The sequence below is a fragment of the Canis lupus genome, chromosome 21 (genome assembly GCF_003254725.2).
Source record: "Canis lupus dingo isolate Sandy chromosome 21, ASM325472v2, whole genome shotgun sequence".
Taxonomy (NCBI): domain Eukaryota; kingdom Metazoa; phylum Chordata; class Mammalia; order Carnivora; family Canidae; genus Canis; species Canis lupus.
Window position 1 is genome coordinate 13,734,840 of NC_064263.1, and position 18,175 is coordinate 13,753,014.

The following is an 18,175-nucleotide window of genomic DNA, read 5'->3' on the forward strand; positions in this document are numbered from 1 at the left end:
GAAAGATAGTTAAATGGAGAAATATTTTCAGGAGTTCCATTATTTTTTTTTAATTTTTATTTATTTATGATAGTCACAGAGAGAGAGAGAGAGAGAGAGAGAAAGAGAGAGGCAGAGACACAGGCAGAGGGAGAAGCAGGCCCCATGCACCGGGAGCCCGACGTGGGACTCGATCCCGGGTCTCCAGGATCGTGCCCTGGGCCAAAGGCAGGCGCTAAACCGCTGCGCCACCCAGGGATCCCCAGGAGTTCCATTATTAAATATCCCTTGCTACTCATTCTAAACCTTCCTTAAAGAAACTAATTGTCATATATCATTCCATTTCTAGGCAATTTTCAATTCTTGTGATAATACTTATAACCAGAGATGGTTTTAATTAATTTGTGAGTAAATTTAATAATGCTAAAATAAATATTTATTGAAATAAGGAGAAATTAAATCTATTAAATTTCCTTAAAATGATTTGTCCTTTATTACTAACCTCTTTTGCTCATGATTTAATTAAACTTGACATTTTTCCCTGTCTTTTATTTCTACTGAATTATGAGACCTAAAAAGTAAAATGAAACAAAATGTAATTTGTGCCTTTAGTAGGAGGGATCAAGACACACACACAAAAAAACCCTTATCAGTCAAATACAAATTTTTGCAGTCATTTTCTCTGAGCCTAATAACTATGACATCTTATAAGATTTAAGATTTGAGGTGTGCCTGGTGGCTCAGTTGATTTAGTGTCTGCCTTCGGCTGGGGTCATGATCCCATAACCCTTCAAATATCAGCCTTATATATATATATAAAACTTGTTAATAAGAGCTGTGTATGATTGAAGTGAATTTTTTCAAAAGATGGTAAGTTTTCTTTCATAGATGGTATCTGAGCACAGGTCAGGTGACTGTTTCTCTGTAATATAAAGCGAATTTCAAAGCAATGAGTTTGCACATCTTCTGTAGCACCCTTGTGACAACTAGTCTGAGGATTATCTACTTGTTTTATCCAATAACATGCTCTCACATCTTCACCCAAGATCTAAGCCATGTACTTGATTCATCTCCCCAATGACTATCTCTATACTCATGGATATCCTTTCATTCAATAACTATTTAGTGAACATAGATTATTAGTTTTCATGGACATATAGTTGAAAAGGCACAGCTTGCTCTGTGCAGTGAAGAGACAGATGGATAAACAGACAATTTCAATATATATTAGCAAGAGTTATGAAACAAGAGAGGTGGAGTTTTCCATGTAGATGAGACTAAGAAGGTAAGACAGAAAGACTAGTCTGTGCAATGTAAGGCAAACAGGACAGTGCCTCATAACAAAGAAGGTCTGGAAGTCCTCACAAGACCACATTTAGCAAGAGTGGGATTGTAGCATCGGTATAGAGAGACAGGTGGAGCAGAGTCTAAGGCAGCACACCGGGCCCCTAGTTCCTGCATGTTCTCCAGAAGGAGATGTGAAGAGAGCCTGATGACCAAGCTAGGATAGGATGTAGAGACTGCAGTGGGCAGGGACATCTTGACCGTGGGCAAATAGCTGTCACTGTGGGTTTGGTGTTGGCTGCAACACAATGTCCAAAAGACCAGAGCAATCCATTTAGCAGTCACCAGTGCAGGGAGCAGATGAAAGCATATCCTGTACAGATGAAAGGCAGAGGGAGCAAAGGTCCAAGGCAAAGCCCATAGATCTGAGCCCGCTTTAGTAACATGCCCCAAAGAGGGATATAAACTTCCCTTCCTTATATAACAGGGTCCATCTTGGAGAAGAACAGAGGAAAGAAAGGAAATTTAAACAACTGAACATTTATGCAAAGGACACTCTCTGCCATCCCAAAGAGGCAATTTAAAAACAGCAGAGATTGAGGTTAGAATGATCCTTTAGCCTTACTCCCACCACCCAAGAAGGAAGTAGGGTCTTGAAGAAGGCCAGATCAATTTTAGGGCATAAAGAAGCTTCATACATTTGAGTTTACAGCATGAATTATGATGCCAAAAGTGATTTCTGGTTGTTATTGAAATTATTGGTGGTGGTCATTGAGCAACAGTTTGTAATAAGATTAGGATTCCACTTGAATTTTATTTGACGTCAGCTAGTCACAATTCTATGCTTTTTCCATGCCTTCAGCTCACAAAATAAAAGTCATTTCCAGTTCAAAAAAACAAGAAGGAAGGAGTTGTTTTTTAAAATTTGACCTACCTCTCTTTTCAGCCAGTCATTCTCCCAGATCTCTCGGTAGCTGCCCTTGTCAATGAACTGTATGGCATTCTAAAAGAAAGTTTCTGCATTAAAGAAGACTCACAACATGGAGATTCACAATCAACTTATCTGATCATTTTATAGTATGTTTTGTGATCACTTTGGAAGCATATCTAAGAACTTTTGCTGCAGTTGTTCTTTACTCTCATATTATTTTGGTGACTTACACTGCCTAATACAGTTAGAGAACTGGACAATAGTCATCCGTTCAATTTGGCTTCTATTGTGACTGAATCTGATTGCCATGGTGAAATCAATCATTAAGTTGTCTGCTCCATGATTAAAGTGGCTGAACTGTAATGATCAAATATTCTTCAAGTTTATGGTCACAGACATACTCCAACATAGAACAAAAACATGAATAGATCCTATTACTGACTTTTTAATTTGAAATATTTATGCATGTCAGTAATAACAACATACATATTTACAAACTTAATAGCAAATAGTTTCAGAGTAGCTAGACAGTCTCCTGGAGAAAGGCATTTTAGATGAAGAAAATAGGAAAAGCATTACTTTGTCAGTAAGTTCATAAAATGTAAATTCATTTTCAATTCTTATTATAGTTTTCCCCAAAGGAACTTTATAATAGATGAAAGATCATATTTATCAGTGAGGCACTTTTTTATGGCTACCATGTTACAAGTTCTACATTCAGTAACTAAAGGGTATTATCTAAGGAAGGGAAATTAGGAAAAATTTTAAAAGTAATAAATACAGACAAAATAATTAAAAAATATGTTAAGAATAAATTTATCTAAGTCTTTAGAGTTGGAAGATTTGCAATAATTCTTTTTCTTTAAATCATGCTAATTAAACTAAGGGTGCACCTACACTGCCTAGGAATCAGGAACTTTTATACTCTAACTGCAGCTGATAACTCTGAAGTGCCCTGGCACACAGAATTTCAGTTGAACAGGAGCAAGACATAGCTCATAACTGAAGTTAGTTGACTAATGGCTTAATTCAGTAACAATGGAACAGAGGTTTTCAACTTTGGCTGCACATTAGAATCTCCTGAACACTTTGAAAAGTCCAGAAACCAAGGCAACATCATAGGCCATTTACATGAGCATTTCTGAGGCACCAAATGAGTCAACCAAATTTCTCAGGTGACTCCAATATGCAGCCAAGATTGTACAACAGTGGATTATCAGATGTTAAATATATGCTACAAGAGCCAGATAAAATGGGGAAAATTCATTCACATGTGTTAGGCATTATGTAGATAAAAGAAAATGTACAATGTAGTGATTAAAAGCAGTGATCTGAAGAGACATCTTGAATTGAATCTCCACTCTATCACTTGCTCTGGGAAAGTCACAAAAATTTCTCTGTGCCTCATTCTTCTCATTAACAAGTCCCTGCCTTACAGGATTGTTGAGAGACATAAATGTAAAATGCTCAGAACAGTATCTGGACCAGTCCTCATTATATGTTGAATATGTATGTTTGAAATATATTTGATCTATAGATGCATTTTGAATCATCTTAACTATGTTCAGATCATTTTATTGTTGACTTCACCATTTAGTCATACTCAGTCACAAAGAGGCTGAATTTTATGGGCAGATAAACTATTGGTTGGTTTTCCATAATCCTCTATCTTTGTATACATCAGTAAAATCATGCAGTAGGATAGTAATGGAAAAAAACAACTGAACTAACAGTTAAGCAACAAAGAAGAGCAACTGAAATTCAGTGAGGAACTGTAGAGAACCCCAGGTGTTTACAATTCTGCATAAGAGCTATTCTAGATGAAGAGACAGACTAACGAGGTAGTCTGGGGGCAGGGGAAGGACAGTGAAAACAAAGGGGTTAGAAAACATATAATGTTGGAAATTATATCTCAAACATTTTTTAATATCCCAAATTTTTAAAACTCTGACAATGTAAAGTATACTCTCTTAGATTTGGATATATATGAAAGTACTTTTTAGACAAGTCCTATTTCATTCTATGTGTCCAAACTTTTATTTAATAATTTGTTGTAGCCATTATTATTACTTAAAAATAACTCAATAAGAAGTTACTGAGCTCTTGTTCCTTATGAGGCACTATGCTACTTAAATCATCTCATTTAACCTCCATACTATTTTTAAAGGTAAATATCATTATTGCTCCTTTTATATAAATTAGGAAACTCAAGCCCAGAAAAATCAGGTAGGAAATTTAGTTTATATTCCCAGTAAGTGGTAGAACTGTGATTTAAACTAAATTGCCAAATTTCAAAACTCAATCTTCTTAATCATTATACCACAGGAAAAAATAGGGGAACAATTTTTGTTTTGTTTTTAAGAAAATTGAAATATACCTGTGTGGCCCATTCCTTCTTTTGATCCAGTTGCAACAAAGTTTTTCTGGTTATTCTCTTTCTAGCATCTTCCAGAGTGACTTTATAGTGTTCTTTAAAAAAAAAATTAGAAGCCTTAACAAGGCAAATCCTAGGTAAAACTATGCTGCTAGTAAATTTCATCTTCCATGATCCTCCCTTCTCCTTTCTACAAACATTTTCCCCCCGAATTTTCAGGGTGCATTCTTATTGAAGCATTTAGTACCTCCAATGAAAAGAAATGCTCCAATAATTTACTAACACCCTAATGTGAATTAGCTTAAAATGGTACCTCTCCCAAGAATACTTGCGTTTTCAAAGGATTGTCTCTCCAAAGGGAGAGTTTCCAACAGTTTAATACTTGTGCAATACTTTAATACTACTTTGCATACCACACACTTCTGATTCCACAAAGGAAATATAAAGAAGATATGATTATCTGGGAGGGTGGGAAAAAAAAAAGATTTGATTGTCTGCATGAGAAGCATCCTGTACCTCTGACTCAATCTAACTAAATTTCCAGTACTCCTGGCATGCATTTCCTTGGGCAGGAAAGGCAGAGTGAGGGGCTGTGAAGGTCAGCCCCTGGTCTTGAGTTGGGCTCAGAGCAAGAAAGGAGGGCTGATATGAAGTGCAGAATTATTTATTATCTCCCAATTTTCTTATGTCAGAACAGAAAGAAAAGGATCAGAAAATTTTAGGCCTTGAAAGATGCTTAGTGATCGTATCATCATCATCTCTGTTTAGGGAACAGTGAGATAGAGTGACATTAAGGTCACTGCAGAGAGTGGAGAGCAAGAAAGCTGGATAACGAGTCCAGTTTGTTAGTCTTCTTTTCAACAAATCAGCACCAGACTCTTCTGATGTACATGACACTACTTAAGACACTGGAAATACTATAAAAAAAAAAAAAAAGACACTGGAAATACTGCCAAATAAGAGACAAGCCCCGACCCTTGTGACATGTACATTCTAGTAGGGAAGGCTGACCTTAGGTAAACAAGCAAATATGGAATATTTCAGGTGGTGGTGTGTGTGATGAAACAGAACTAAAATTCTCCATTTTAGATAGGGTAACCAGAGAAAGCACTTTTGAGGAGGTAGAGGCTGAATGAAGTGAGGCAGTCAGCAGTGTGAACAGAGGAAAGTGCACTACCCAAATCTGAGAATAATCAAAGTAGGTTGTGCCTTATGATCACATCTATGTTATATGTTCCCATTAGTTGTGTTTTATTTATAACTTCTGGAGGATAACTATTTGAGAGTCAGGAGTATTTGTTTCCATACAAAGGATGTTGACAACTATGGTTGTTATATTTCTGGACTGGTCCACAGAGACCCATTTAACTTATTCTGTAAGTAAAAATACTTTTGTACTAGTCATGCTGTGGAATCTGCCATTCATGACACTGCTTCAAAAGGAAAATTTTCTCCACAGACCAAGTCAGTCTAAACAGAACTCTCTGCGCTCCTAGACCACAGGGAAGGAGATCTGCAGGTCTGGTCTTTCGGTACGTTGGAATCAAACCGAAGGTCTGGAAAGGAGACCAGGGAGCTAAGCAAGAATTCCTCAGCCTTCATCTGTGCTTTGTACTGGCGTAATGGCTCCCTCTATTAGTCGAAAACTCTGAAAGCAGAGTAAAAATTCCTTTTCTATATCATTTTACTCCTGTAGTCCGTGGGACACAACAGATAATGAAAAATCTTTTGAAAAAAATTCAATGTGCAAGTCTTTGGGGAGCAGTGATCTGAGGCTTCACCACCAGGTGTGGCAGCTGTGGTGGCGTGGGGAGGGAGGAGTGCAGAGAGACAAGGGGAGAGCCCTCCCAAGTTGCCAGTGGCCAGAGAGGGAGCCAGTCACTTTCTGCCTCTAACAGAGTTGGGACCAGAGTGTCTGACTGAGGTAGCAGTTGATGAACATGAGAGTTGCGTTTTGAGGAGTCATCTAACTTGACATTTGGAGAATAAGAGAATGGAAGCCTTCATTATTCCAACCTACATATGTTCATCTATACAACTTGTATTTTTCTTATTCCATTTGGAGTCATCACTTGAATACTTTAATCATTCCAGTCTCATTTCCGCTAGAATTTGTTTCAATTCAGGATATAGTCCACTAGATTAAGGCTGGATGTTTATTTGAAACTTTTACCCAACAAAACACAACAAGCCATCTAAAGGTTGCAATGGATTTAGTTATAATGGATTTTTCATTCTTAGAATTGATTCTTTGCTGTAAATCATAAAAAATAGATAAATATACTGTGACTAAAGTTATAGCTTTCTCTATTGCCACATTAACACTGAAAAAGCAATAAAAATACCCAACTGATTTCAAGTTCCATATAAAATTCAATAGACTGTTTATCTTCTTAAGAGCAAAGTAACCAGCACAAGTGAGGATATAAAAATCTCATCACTATCTTTTGTGATTCATACGATGCTTTGAGAAACAACTGTTAACCATGCATTTGTGAATACAGCCAAAGAAGCTGGGAGTATGGAATGTCTCCTCATAAAAGTTTGAGATGTTGCTAGTGGGAGCGTGGGAGACTCTGGCTTGCTGCCTTTAAACTCCTGGCTGCTCAGACACCTGTCTAATGCAGCCACTTCTCAGAACCTGATGGCAAAGCCACACTGACTGAAGCTTGCTTCAGCTTGCTTCAGTTCTGCCTTCCCTGTTGTGTCTGGCTCTGTGTTGATTTGCTCCTCCTCAGTTTTCTGGGAGTCTGTTGCCCACTTTTCACACACTTGTTCAGGGTCATACATCTTCACTGTGCTGCCCTCTCCTGTGGGAAGGGTGGTGATAGCCTCTCTTGTGGGTTCTCTTGGAAAGCACCAAGGGACTCCCATTTTACAGATGAAGAAATTGATGTTCAAAAAAGTTACTTTTTGTGAGTGCATTTGAACCTAAATCTCTTAACTCGCTATTATAAAACAAAGAAATTTTAGAGCTTCCTGTCCTGTGTGCCTGGTAAAGGACAAAAGTAAAAATGCTCTGTGACCCTGATATCTAATGACTTATAATAACACTTTCTGTATTGCTGAGCCTCATCTAAAACCCCCTTTCTGGGCTCCCTGGGTGGCTCAGCGGTTTGGCGCCTGCCTTTGGCCCAGGGCGCGATCCTGGAGTCCCGGGATCAAGTTCCATGTTGGGCTCCTGGCATGAGCCTGCTTCTCCCTCTGCCTGTGTCTCTGCCTCTCTCTCTCTCTCTCTCTCTCTCTCTAGTAAATAAATAAATAAATAAATAAATAAATAAATAAATAAATAAATCTTTAAAAAAATAAAACCCCCTTTCCTTTTATTGAGAGACAAAGCCTTGTCCTGGATATATTAGTGACTGTGTTTCTCATACCCACTCCCAACATCTCCCAGCTAAAGTTCAGGGAAGTAGCTCTAGGTGATTCCTCCTCCTTCCCCCCTAGAGCTCAGGGATGGTACTAAATAAGGCAGAGTTGGAGAGTTGACCATAAAATAGCTGATCGATGACCCATGAGGAAGCATGGGACAAAGGCTCATCTTTGATTAGGTAGGTGATCACACCAGCTCTTCAGAATCTGGGCTGGAGAAAACTGCAAGAACTGGTCTGTGGGAAACAAGAAGAGAATCGGACAGGACAGAGCAAAGCAGAGACACAGACCATGAAAGATAAATGTAAAGGGGAACCTTCTCTAGGGCTATCACTGATCTGATGCGCTTCTATTTCCAGCTTTAACCTTCCCATTCCTCACTACAAGTGTTATATTCAACAACATGACCATGGCACATTAAGCAAACTTAGTTTTATCTCTTCCCTTTAAAATTCATACCGTGAGGCTAGCAACTCTCTCAACAAGATATATGGCAAATTTCTGACTTCTCTGGTCCCTTTGTAATAATAAGAGGTCCTCCAATCACTAATTAATATATCCAGCCTTTTGTAATAATTAAAACTTAAAACTCATTCAAAGTTATGGCTATTCTCTTTTCAGCTTGGATATACAACTACTTCCTCTGACTTGAGTTTCTATGCCTCCTTTCTCACAGTTGAAGAGAAACATGGAAAGGGAAAGAAAGCTCTCGCCTAACAGATACTATCTCAAGCTAATGTGGCACTTTCTCGTCCTGACACTTAAGGTTGATTCCTTTCTCATGGGGATATTTTATAGGTTCTTCAGAGGACCAGCCTCCCCATTGCTAGTTATTTCACTGGTGTTTCCTTGATGCAGGGGAATGTACTGTCCTCAAGGCTGGCTAACAACTTTACCTTTGGCCTCTGGCTCTCCATCTATTCCTCTCTCCCTTACATGCAGGCTCCTATTTCTCTGTTAGGACACCATCACCAAGATCTAACAGGTGTGTGTACTAGCTCTCTCTCATAGCAGATTCATAGGAAACACTTTCATGCTTTGCCATGACTGAGAGTGCAGGCTTCTGCAGACTGAATACTTATACCCGTGCCCCATTCATACATTGAAACTGAATCCCCAGTTTGATGGTATTTGGAGATGGGGTCTTGGGAAGTCTTTAGGTCAAGAGGGGGGAACCCTCATGAATGGGATTAGTGCTCTTAGAAAAAGAGACTCCAGAGAGCTCCCTTGCCCCTTCCACCAGAGATGGCTGTCTATGGACCAGGAAGTGGGTTTTCACAAGAAACTAAATGTGCTGTCATTGAACTTGAGCTTTCCAGCCTCCAGAACTGGGAGAAATAATTTCTGTTGTTTATAAGCCACCCATTCAATGTATCTTGAATGGACTAAGATACAGGCCTAGCTCAGGGCAGTAGCCACTTCATCTTTGCTCTGCTGTCAGAATGATTAAATCCTTATCCCCAAGATTTCTCAGAGAAAGGTCATAAACTAGACCTCCATGTCTCCAAACTGTAGGGGACACATACTGATCAATCTGAGGAATTTCCTTAAAGACTCTCCATCTTGATTTGAGGTGAAAGAGGAATTACCCTCACCTGTCCCTTTGGAGGACAGCATAGGACTTACAGCACACCAAGATCTCTTATTTAACACTGTCCCCTAATTTCCAACAATCTTTTCTTGACCTATCCAACTTCTTGTATAGACTGGAATTCAGTGGCTGAAGGTGTGAAACCAGTTTACTGCTTCATCTGCATGGTGGTATCTCAGTTTATTCTGAAATGTGGTGTCTGTTACATTGCTACCCCAGTTTAAAATGAGAATAAAACAATTTTACTTTAATAACCTATTTCAATAACCACCCCTTTCCCTAAAAATACTTGTTCCTTTGCAAGTCTACCAGTCTAACAACACAAGTTTCATGATTGTGGGTGTGGGAGGAGCATTCTAGAAAAATCATGGAAGAAGGGAGGAGGTGGGAAAAAAAGATCAATATAATAGTAAGGCTTCAGATAACTTGATTTAAGTGTCCTGCTCATATTCATTGTCCAATTAGTGTAGTGGCCCTCAAAATATTTTAATACAGCAGAGTTGCTCCTGCTACTTTCATGGTTAGGAGAAATGCCTAAAACTATGAGAAAAGCCCATAGCAACTATTTTCCTAGGACACCTAAAGTTGGTTACAGACCAGGGTTTTCAATATGTAAATATGTAAATATGTAAATATTATTACCACCATCCCAAAGTTGGATACAAGAGCATGACAATCTTCAACTCAAATCATCTAAATTTCTGATCAAGATTATGGGTTAAGTTTATCTGAGAAGATGATTCTTCCTAATTTAAAAATGTAAAATGAAAATAATGTTGGGGGGGACTTTAAAAATTTTAAATATATCAGAACAGTAACTATTTTAAAAGTTTGTACTGGTGTACAAATACATAGATCAATGGAACAGAATAGAAAGTATAGAGAAGGACCCAAATACACATAGGAAACTAAAGTATAATAAAGTCAGCATTTCATATCAGTAGAGTTAAAATGAATTATTTGCTATATGATGTTAGAACAACTGGAAAACCATCTGGCAAAAAATAAAGTTGTTTTCCTACCTCATAGACACACAAAAAATCAGAGATTTAAATATTAAAATGAAGCCACAAATATTCTAGAAGAAAATATTGGGCAATTTTTTCGTCATTCATAAAACAAAAATCTAAGTTGAGCATTCTAAAACTTCAGAATGTTCTCATAAACATATTCCACAATAAAAGACTAATGACAAATGGGGACAATATTTGTACTTTATATCACAGTTAAAGAGCTAATTTCCTTCAAATGTAAAGCGCTCCATAACACAGTAGAAAAATGGGCAAAGGATGTGAATAGATGGTTCACAGGAAAGGAAACTCATTATAGTTCCTGAACTTATGAAAAGATATTCACTATCACTTATCGTAAGAGAAGTAGAAATGAAAGCTACAATGAGGTACCATCTTCTGCTTTTAAGACTGGCAAAGAACAAAAAATTAGCTAACATCCCTGTTGTTGAAAATACAGGAACACAGCATCCTCATCCACATGAGGAGGAGTCGGGAAGGGGTGAGGATGGTTAGTAAACTTGGCACAAGGTTTATGGAGGGCTCTGCCTATCAAAATAAAAAAAAATAAATAAATGGGCACTTTGGGTCAGTCATTCCTTCCTAGAGACACACACAAATGAAATTATATAAATACAAGAATATTCACTACAATGAGATATTTAAGAATATTCATTGCAGCATTATTTATAATAGAAAACTATAGAAAACAACCTAAGTGCTAATGAGTAGGGGATTTGTAAAAAGAATTATAATATAATGAAACAAAGTAGCCACTGGAAGAATGAAGAGGTACTAATACGTACTGATCTATGAAAATATCCATATTGTTATATGAAAAAAGTACAAAATTGTATTTGTAGTATGCTTTGTATATATTAATATAAAATATTTCTGAAAAAGGTTACACAAGAAATTGGTAATAGTACTTTTATCTAGAGAGATGATCTGAGTGGCTGGGGGATAAACAGGAGTAAGAAGGTGTCCCCCCCCTCCTTTTTAAAGATTTATTTATTTATTATTTGAGAGAGAGGTGTGGGGGAGGGGCAGAGGAAGAGGGAGAGAGAGTCCCAAGCAGATGCCCCACTGAGTGAAGAGCCTGATGCAAGGCTTGATCTCAGGACCCAGAGATCACGACCTGAGCCGAAACTAAGAGTTGGATGCTTAATCAACTGTATACCCAGGTGCCTTGGAAGGTGTCCCTTTTACTTTATACTTTTCTTCTGGGGAGGAAAACTTTTTGAAAAATTGGAACTCTAAGCCCAGATGATTTGGAACCAAATTTACACTGCCATTGTGGGGCAGAAGTCCTGAGCTGAGAAACCTACAGAAAACTTTGGTCCAGAATTGGAACATCCTGACAGGGACCCAGAAGAGGATAATGGAAATGACCTCACATGAACACCTTCGCCACTCAGGGCACCATCACCAGCTGGGCTCAGAGGTGTTACCCAGCCAGTGTTCTTTTGAGTCATCAGATTTCTCCATTTATTCTACTGTATGACTTTCCTATCCCTGGATCTCTGATGCTTTTTTAAGCCACTGTGCTAGCCACAGTGACAGAAGGGTGGCCTCATGGTTCCCAGATCTAGTCCTGATAAGTTTCATCATGCCTGGTGCCATCTGGCTCCATATTCTCTCCATTTCCCATCTCATGTTTGTGCTCCAGTTCTTTCTGACTATAACCTAGCATTTACTTGGGCATTTCTCTACAATTATTCTACTTTTATAGCCTGGTTAAGTTGTTTTTAGCTTGTCTCAGGTAAACTTCTTTTCTAATATAACCCTGTCCCAGGACCTTCCTAGCTTGGTGGAATTGCCCCAGACCTAAGTATGGGAGTAGAGAGACCGATTGAATAAAGCTTCTTTCTCCAAGACACTTGGTCCCAGGGATTCTCCACTACCCCCTGCACCCCCATTCCCATCACACTCTTTTACTTCTCAGTTTCAGTGGTGGTCCTGGGAGAGATTCTCCAGTCCCTCTCTCCACCTTTACCTTTAGCTTCATAGCTGCTTGTGGTGATAGCAGAGAGTAAAGAATGATTCAGGGAGTACGCATTTTTTTCTTCTACCAAAGGGCTGCTCTCCCAAGATTTTCTACTGAATTTGAGCTAGCTTTGCTGCAACTGACCTGACATTTTCTCTGCATTTTCCTTAACTCTATTGATGTCATTCTGCAAGGAGGTAATGAGTTTAGCATGTTGTCCACTCCCTACATTCTTATATTCTTCCCAGTATTCCTTTTCACTGAGTTTCTCAAGAAATAGCTTCTCAGCATTAGTTATTTGCATGCGCATATCTGTTGAAAGAAAATCGAGACATCATGTCATTTCCATTGTTCTTGCAACCATTATACATTGCAATCAGATTTTATGAAGTTAAGATCTGAAAGGTCTGATACTAAAATGCTGTTAATTCATAAATGCAATTTTTAAACTACAATTAAAGGAACTCTAAGCTATTTTAACTATTTTCCATCCCTCAGGATTCATAACCCAAGTAAAATTAAACTTCCAAATATAAAACAGACATGTGGTTTTAGGCTATGACTGATAAGGTAATAGATTATCTATATGCCTAGGAACCCACAAGCTTACATTAATCCTATGATAAGCTTGATTAGCGTCCTATTTTGTACAATATATTATATCAAATGTACTTTTTATTGATAAATTGACATTTTTCTGACCATTATGCCCTCTGGACAAAGTGACTTCAACTTATATCATGTACTGTCCTTGGCAACCATTTTTATAAATAAATAGGTTGATTCCATCATCTAAATTTCAGTGTTTGGGCTTCCCTTGTGAAATGATACCATATGATAGTTATAGGAACATGTCTTCCCCTGCCTCCACTTATTAAGGCCTTCAGAGTGAAAGATAAATTCTCTAGTAAAATATGTACAAATATTGAGCTATCTCCACTGTGTAAACTTTCAGTTTTCCCTGGTGCATTTGCTAAATTTGGTATTCTACTCAATCTTTAGGCTGGTCTCTTGCTTCTAAGATTTTATTTTATTTATTTATTTATTTATTTTTAAGATTTTATTTATTTATTCATGAGACACAGAGAGAGAGAGAGAGAGAGAGAGAGAGGCAGAGACACAGGCAGAGGGAGAAGCAGGCTCCATGTAGGGAGCCTGCTGGGACTCCAGGATGACACTCTGGGCTGAAGGCAGGCACTTGACCACTGAGCCACACAGGGATCCCCACTTCTAAGATTTTAGAATGAGGTCTGACAAATATCAAGGTACGATGAACTTAATGTCCTTTTGGCTCAATGCTGCACACCATCTTGTTTGAGAGCTCCCTGAAGGCAAGACCACATCTTATTCTTCTCTATAAAACCAGCACTTAGCACAGAGTCTGGTATCAATTGGTGCTCAATAAATGTCTAGGGAATGGTTGAAGCATTCCAAACAGGCCAGAGGGATGTTCTTCAGTATAGAGGGCCAGAAAGACTTCAGACATGTCTTTTCCCAAAGATGTAAATCAGATAATATATTTTTAAATCCCTTCATAAATGGCACTAGTAATTGCCATGGAACAGTTAATACTGCTACAACCTACCTGATGAGCTATCCTGTTATTTGATTAGCCTGCTGCTGTCTCAGCCCTGTGCCACATTCGGCCTCTGAGGGGAGGGTTGGTTAATGTCACTGAAGATTTTGAAAGAGAGGTGGGTGTAGTGGCTGTTGTTCTGCTTTCCCAGATCCCATCTCCCTTGCCTTCTCCTACCTCCTGTGAAATAAGTAGGCCAATTACCGGGGCCCCTTCTCCTGGCTGTAGGGATTTGCCCAGTGGGGAGCAATGTTTCAAGCTAGGGACATGCTCAGAGTCCTTCCCTGGAAATACTTTCACTGGAACTGGTGGAAAGCATGTCTCTTCTGTCTCTATTTAGGTTAAAAGGATGTAAGGTGAGAGGCGTCCATGGTCAGAGTTCTAGCCTCATGGGGACAACAGTCTCAGAAAAAGGAGCCAACTTTCTGGGGAAGACAGAGAGAGAAGAGGGGCAAGGAAGGGGGTGAGGGGAGAGAAAGAGGGAGAGGCAGAGGAGGTTAAAAAAAAAAAAGCCAAGATCTGACAGCATGTGAGGCTCCAGATCCAGGTCGGTAGTGCACGCTGCCTTTAGTGCACACTGCCTATCCTGTTTCGTTATATGAAAAAATTAGCATCCTCTTTATGCTTGGGCTAGTTTGGATTAACTTTTTATCCATGCAACTGAAGAGTCCTAACTAAAAGTTGTAAAAAAAAAAAAAAAAGGAGGGGGGTTATTACTACTTCTCAAACCTTACTATGCATAGGAATCCCCCAGGATCTTGTCTCAAAGCAGACTCTAGTTCAGTAGCTCTGGATGGGCCTGAGATTCTGCACTGCAATGAGCTGCCAAATGAAGCTGCTGCTGCTACACTGCATACCCAATGGGGTTACGGTGGCTACTGGTGCATAACAGAACTGCTTCAGAAAGCCTCTGCACATACACCTGTCCTCTCACTTTCCTGCATCTGCAAGCTCCTTTCATCCCTGGACCACCTGACGTGAGCAGCCCTCCTCTGCTGTGCTCTGGTCACCCAGCTTGGCCCCCGTCTTGTATGACACACAAATCTCAGCACTCAGCCCAAACCACAAACAGGCACACTCTCAGCTAGCTGGGCTCATTTCCCAGTGAGGGCAGTTTAGTGAGCACATCTGAGTATCCTTTGTGGTCTCACTCCTACCTCAAGGGACTTATTAAAGTCCTGCTTCCAAACATAAGCGGAGGTCTCCTGGAGACGAGCCCTGCAAAATCCAGTATCTACCACCTTATGACATCACCACTGCCCATAAAGGGACAAGTCAGAACAGGCTTTTGGGAACAGTTGTGGAGACCCCTAAATATGAAGTTTGCTGATTGATGTTTGGGCTTGGCAACTATTTCATTCAAAACCACAAATATTTACAGATAGTGTGCTTGCTCTGTGTAAAGTGCTTAGATGAGTAGGCTCTCTGAACCACTTGGAGAAATTCAGGCAATCTAGTCCTCATTTGGCCTTCCAGCTCCTAGTACTGCTTCCTGAGAACACTCACATCTCTTCCCCAAGTTCTCCAGCTTCCTAGCTGAGATAGTATTTTTAGAGGTTCTGGCAAAAGTAGTTTGGGAAATCTTGAGCAGCAGGTTTAGGACAAAGGAATGAAAAAAATTTTTAAATGCATGTGTTAAAACTATGTCTGACTTATCTGCAGGACCATGGTATTTCCTAAACCCATGGCAAGAGTAGGTCCTGGGTCTTTCATCTTCTGCAACCTAGCATCATTTCTGTCCACGTCCTCCCAATCTTCCCCCTTGCCAACTCTCATCCCTCCTTTCCCATCAAAATGGGGGGCTTAGCTTCCTTAGTGATACTGGTGGGAGGGGAGGCTTCATGACAATATTCACATTATTCTCAAGTCTGAACTGAGGCTGAAGCCAAAGAGGCTGCCAGATGACAGAATTTCCCTTAAGAAAGAACAAATCTCCTCCTGCAAGAAATTCAGGGTGGTAGCTAACAGGCTGTTTGTCTGATGTCAAAAGCCAGGTGGTTTTCTTCTGTCTCTGTTTTTGATCAGTGCCCTTCCTCCTCCTCCTCACTTGGTTTCAGTAGCTCTGCCCACTTGTGACTTCCCTCACACATGTGTGTGCTTGTGGTGGTAACGCTCTCATCTGGAACATGTTCACAGCATTTTGAACATACTAAGACAAAAGCATGAACATATTCAAGAAATAACTCAGTTCCTAAGTCACCTTTCAAGTTTTCTTCCTGGTCTCTCTCAAACTTCCATTTTTCCTTCATTGCTTTTTCAACATCTTCTCTTGTGACAACTGGTAACCCCTCTGACTTCTCTTCACTCAGCTCCTTTAGAAGGTTCTGTATGTGCCAAGTCTGCTCATCCTTCAAGCGTTTGTTCTGTTGTGAAAATCAACAGTAGGTAATTACAACTGCTCAAGTATTTACATTGATTTGCCTCAAAACATAGTTGCACATTAAGGCTTACAAAATGAGGAAAAAACAATGGCATAAGTTTATACAATATCTCTAAGAGCTTAAGGAACATGGAAGACGCAAAATAAAATTAAACCCATCAACACAGTAACTATTGGATAGAAAGTTACATTTGAAAAATTGTGTTAGTAATCTCCCAGTCTATGGCCCTATCATAGGGTCAGTGAACATTAAAGTTAGGGATCCCCAGGTGGCTCAGCGGTTTGGTGCCTGCCTTCAGCCCAGGGCTTATCCTGAAGTCCTGGGATCGAGTCCCACATCGGGCTCCCTGCATGGAGCCTGCTTCTCCCTCTGCCTATGTCTCTGCCTCTCTCTCTCTCTCTGTGTCTCTCATGAATAAATAAATAAAAATCTTAAAAAAAAATAAAGTTAGACTTTGGAGGCCGTTTTCGTCAGTCTCCCACTACAACCATTCTTCTTCAGCATCATTCATTTGGTATTTATGGAGCATCTACCATGTACCAGGTGGTCTTCTAGACACTAAGAATACATCAGTGAACACTATATATAAAATACAGCGGCCCCTTCTCTTAGCTATAGGGATTTGTCCAGAGGGAGCATGGGCCTCAAGCTAGGAACATGCTCAGAGTCCTTCCCTGGATATTCACTGAAGCTGGTGGAAAACAGGTCTTTTTTTGTCTCCGTTTCAAGGATGTAAGGTGAGAAGTGTCCATGGTCAGAGTTCCAGCCTCATGGAGACAACAGCCTCAGAAAAAGGATGCTTCCATGGCAAAGATAAAAATTTAACCCAAAGTAAGCCTAAGCATGAAGAGGATATTAATTTTTTTACATAACCAAACAGAAAACACAGAATACTACACTGGACCAGAGCCTCACATGCTGTCAGATCTCAGCTTTAAAAAAATTTTAAACATCTGCTCTCTCCCCACTTCTCTCCCATCCCCTCTCTTCTGCTCCTCTGTTTTCCCCCTTATCCCTCTTCCCACTCTGTCCTTCCCATGAAAGTTGGCTCCTTTGTAAAATGGTACAGCTACTCTGTCAAAAAGGATGCCAATTTCTTATAAAACTGAATGTTTGCTTACCATACCACTCAGCAACTGAGTTCTTTGGCATTTATCTCAGAGAAATTAAAGCTTACATTCACATAAAAACCTGTACACAAATGTTTATAAAAGCTATATTTAGGAGATCCCTGGGTGGCGCAGCGGTTTAGCACCTGCCTTTGGCCCAGGGCGTGATCCTGGAGACCCGGGATCGAATCCCACATCGGGGTCCCGGCGCATGGAGCCTGCTTCTCCCTCTGCCTGTGTCTCTGCCTCTCTCTCTCTGTGTGTGTGACTATCATAAATAAAAAATAAAAAATAAAAAAGCTATATTTATCATAGCCAAATATGAGGAACAACTCACATGTCTCTCAATAGGTAAACAGTTAAATAAGTTGTGGTACCATCCATATCACAAAACAAAAATCAATAAAAGGAACCAACTAATGATACATGCAGGAAAATGAATCTCCAGAGAATTAAGCTGAATGAAAAAAGCCAATCTCCAAAGATTACTTACAAAGATTACTTACTAGTAAGTGATTTATATGACATTCTTAGAATAACAAAATTATAAATATGGAGAACATATTGATGGTTACCAGGAG

At 39.4% G+C, this 18,175-nt stretch overlaps 1 protein-coding gene and 1 long non-coding RNA gene across 6 annotated transcripts in view; one reads left to right on the top strand and one right to left on the bottom strand.

The window, feature by feature from the left end:
• The window catches only part of LOC112642073 (uncharacterized), a 91,918-nt gene that overhangs the window by 23,660 nt on the left and 50,083 nt on the right, over nt 1–18,175 (top strand). The gene's annotated exons all lie outside the window — the stretch shown is intronic.
• The window catches only part of CCDC83 (coiled-coil domain containing 83), a 48,582-nt gene that overhangs the window by 10,192 nt on the left and 20,215 nt on the right, over nt 1–18,175 (bottom strand). For 4 of the 5 annotated variants that reach the window (XM_025419430.3, XM_025419429.3, XM_049099115.1 and 1 more), the window contains exons 4-7: nt 16,305–16,467; nt 12,673–12,840; nt 4,572–4,663; nt 2,198–2,266 (exon numbers count right to left, since the gene is read on the bottom strand). In XM_025419430.3, the coding sequence (XP_025275215.3) occupies nt 2,198–2,266; nt 4,572–4,663; nt 12,673–12,840; nt 16,305–16,467 (492 nt within the window). The remainder of the gene's footprint in view (nt 1–2,197; nt 2,267–4,571; nt 4,664–12,672; nt 12,841–16,304; nt 16,468–18,175) is intronic. The other variant, XM_025419432.3, reaches the window with a different exon arrangement.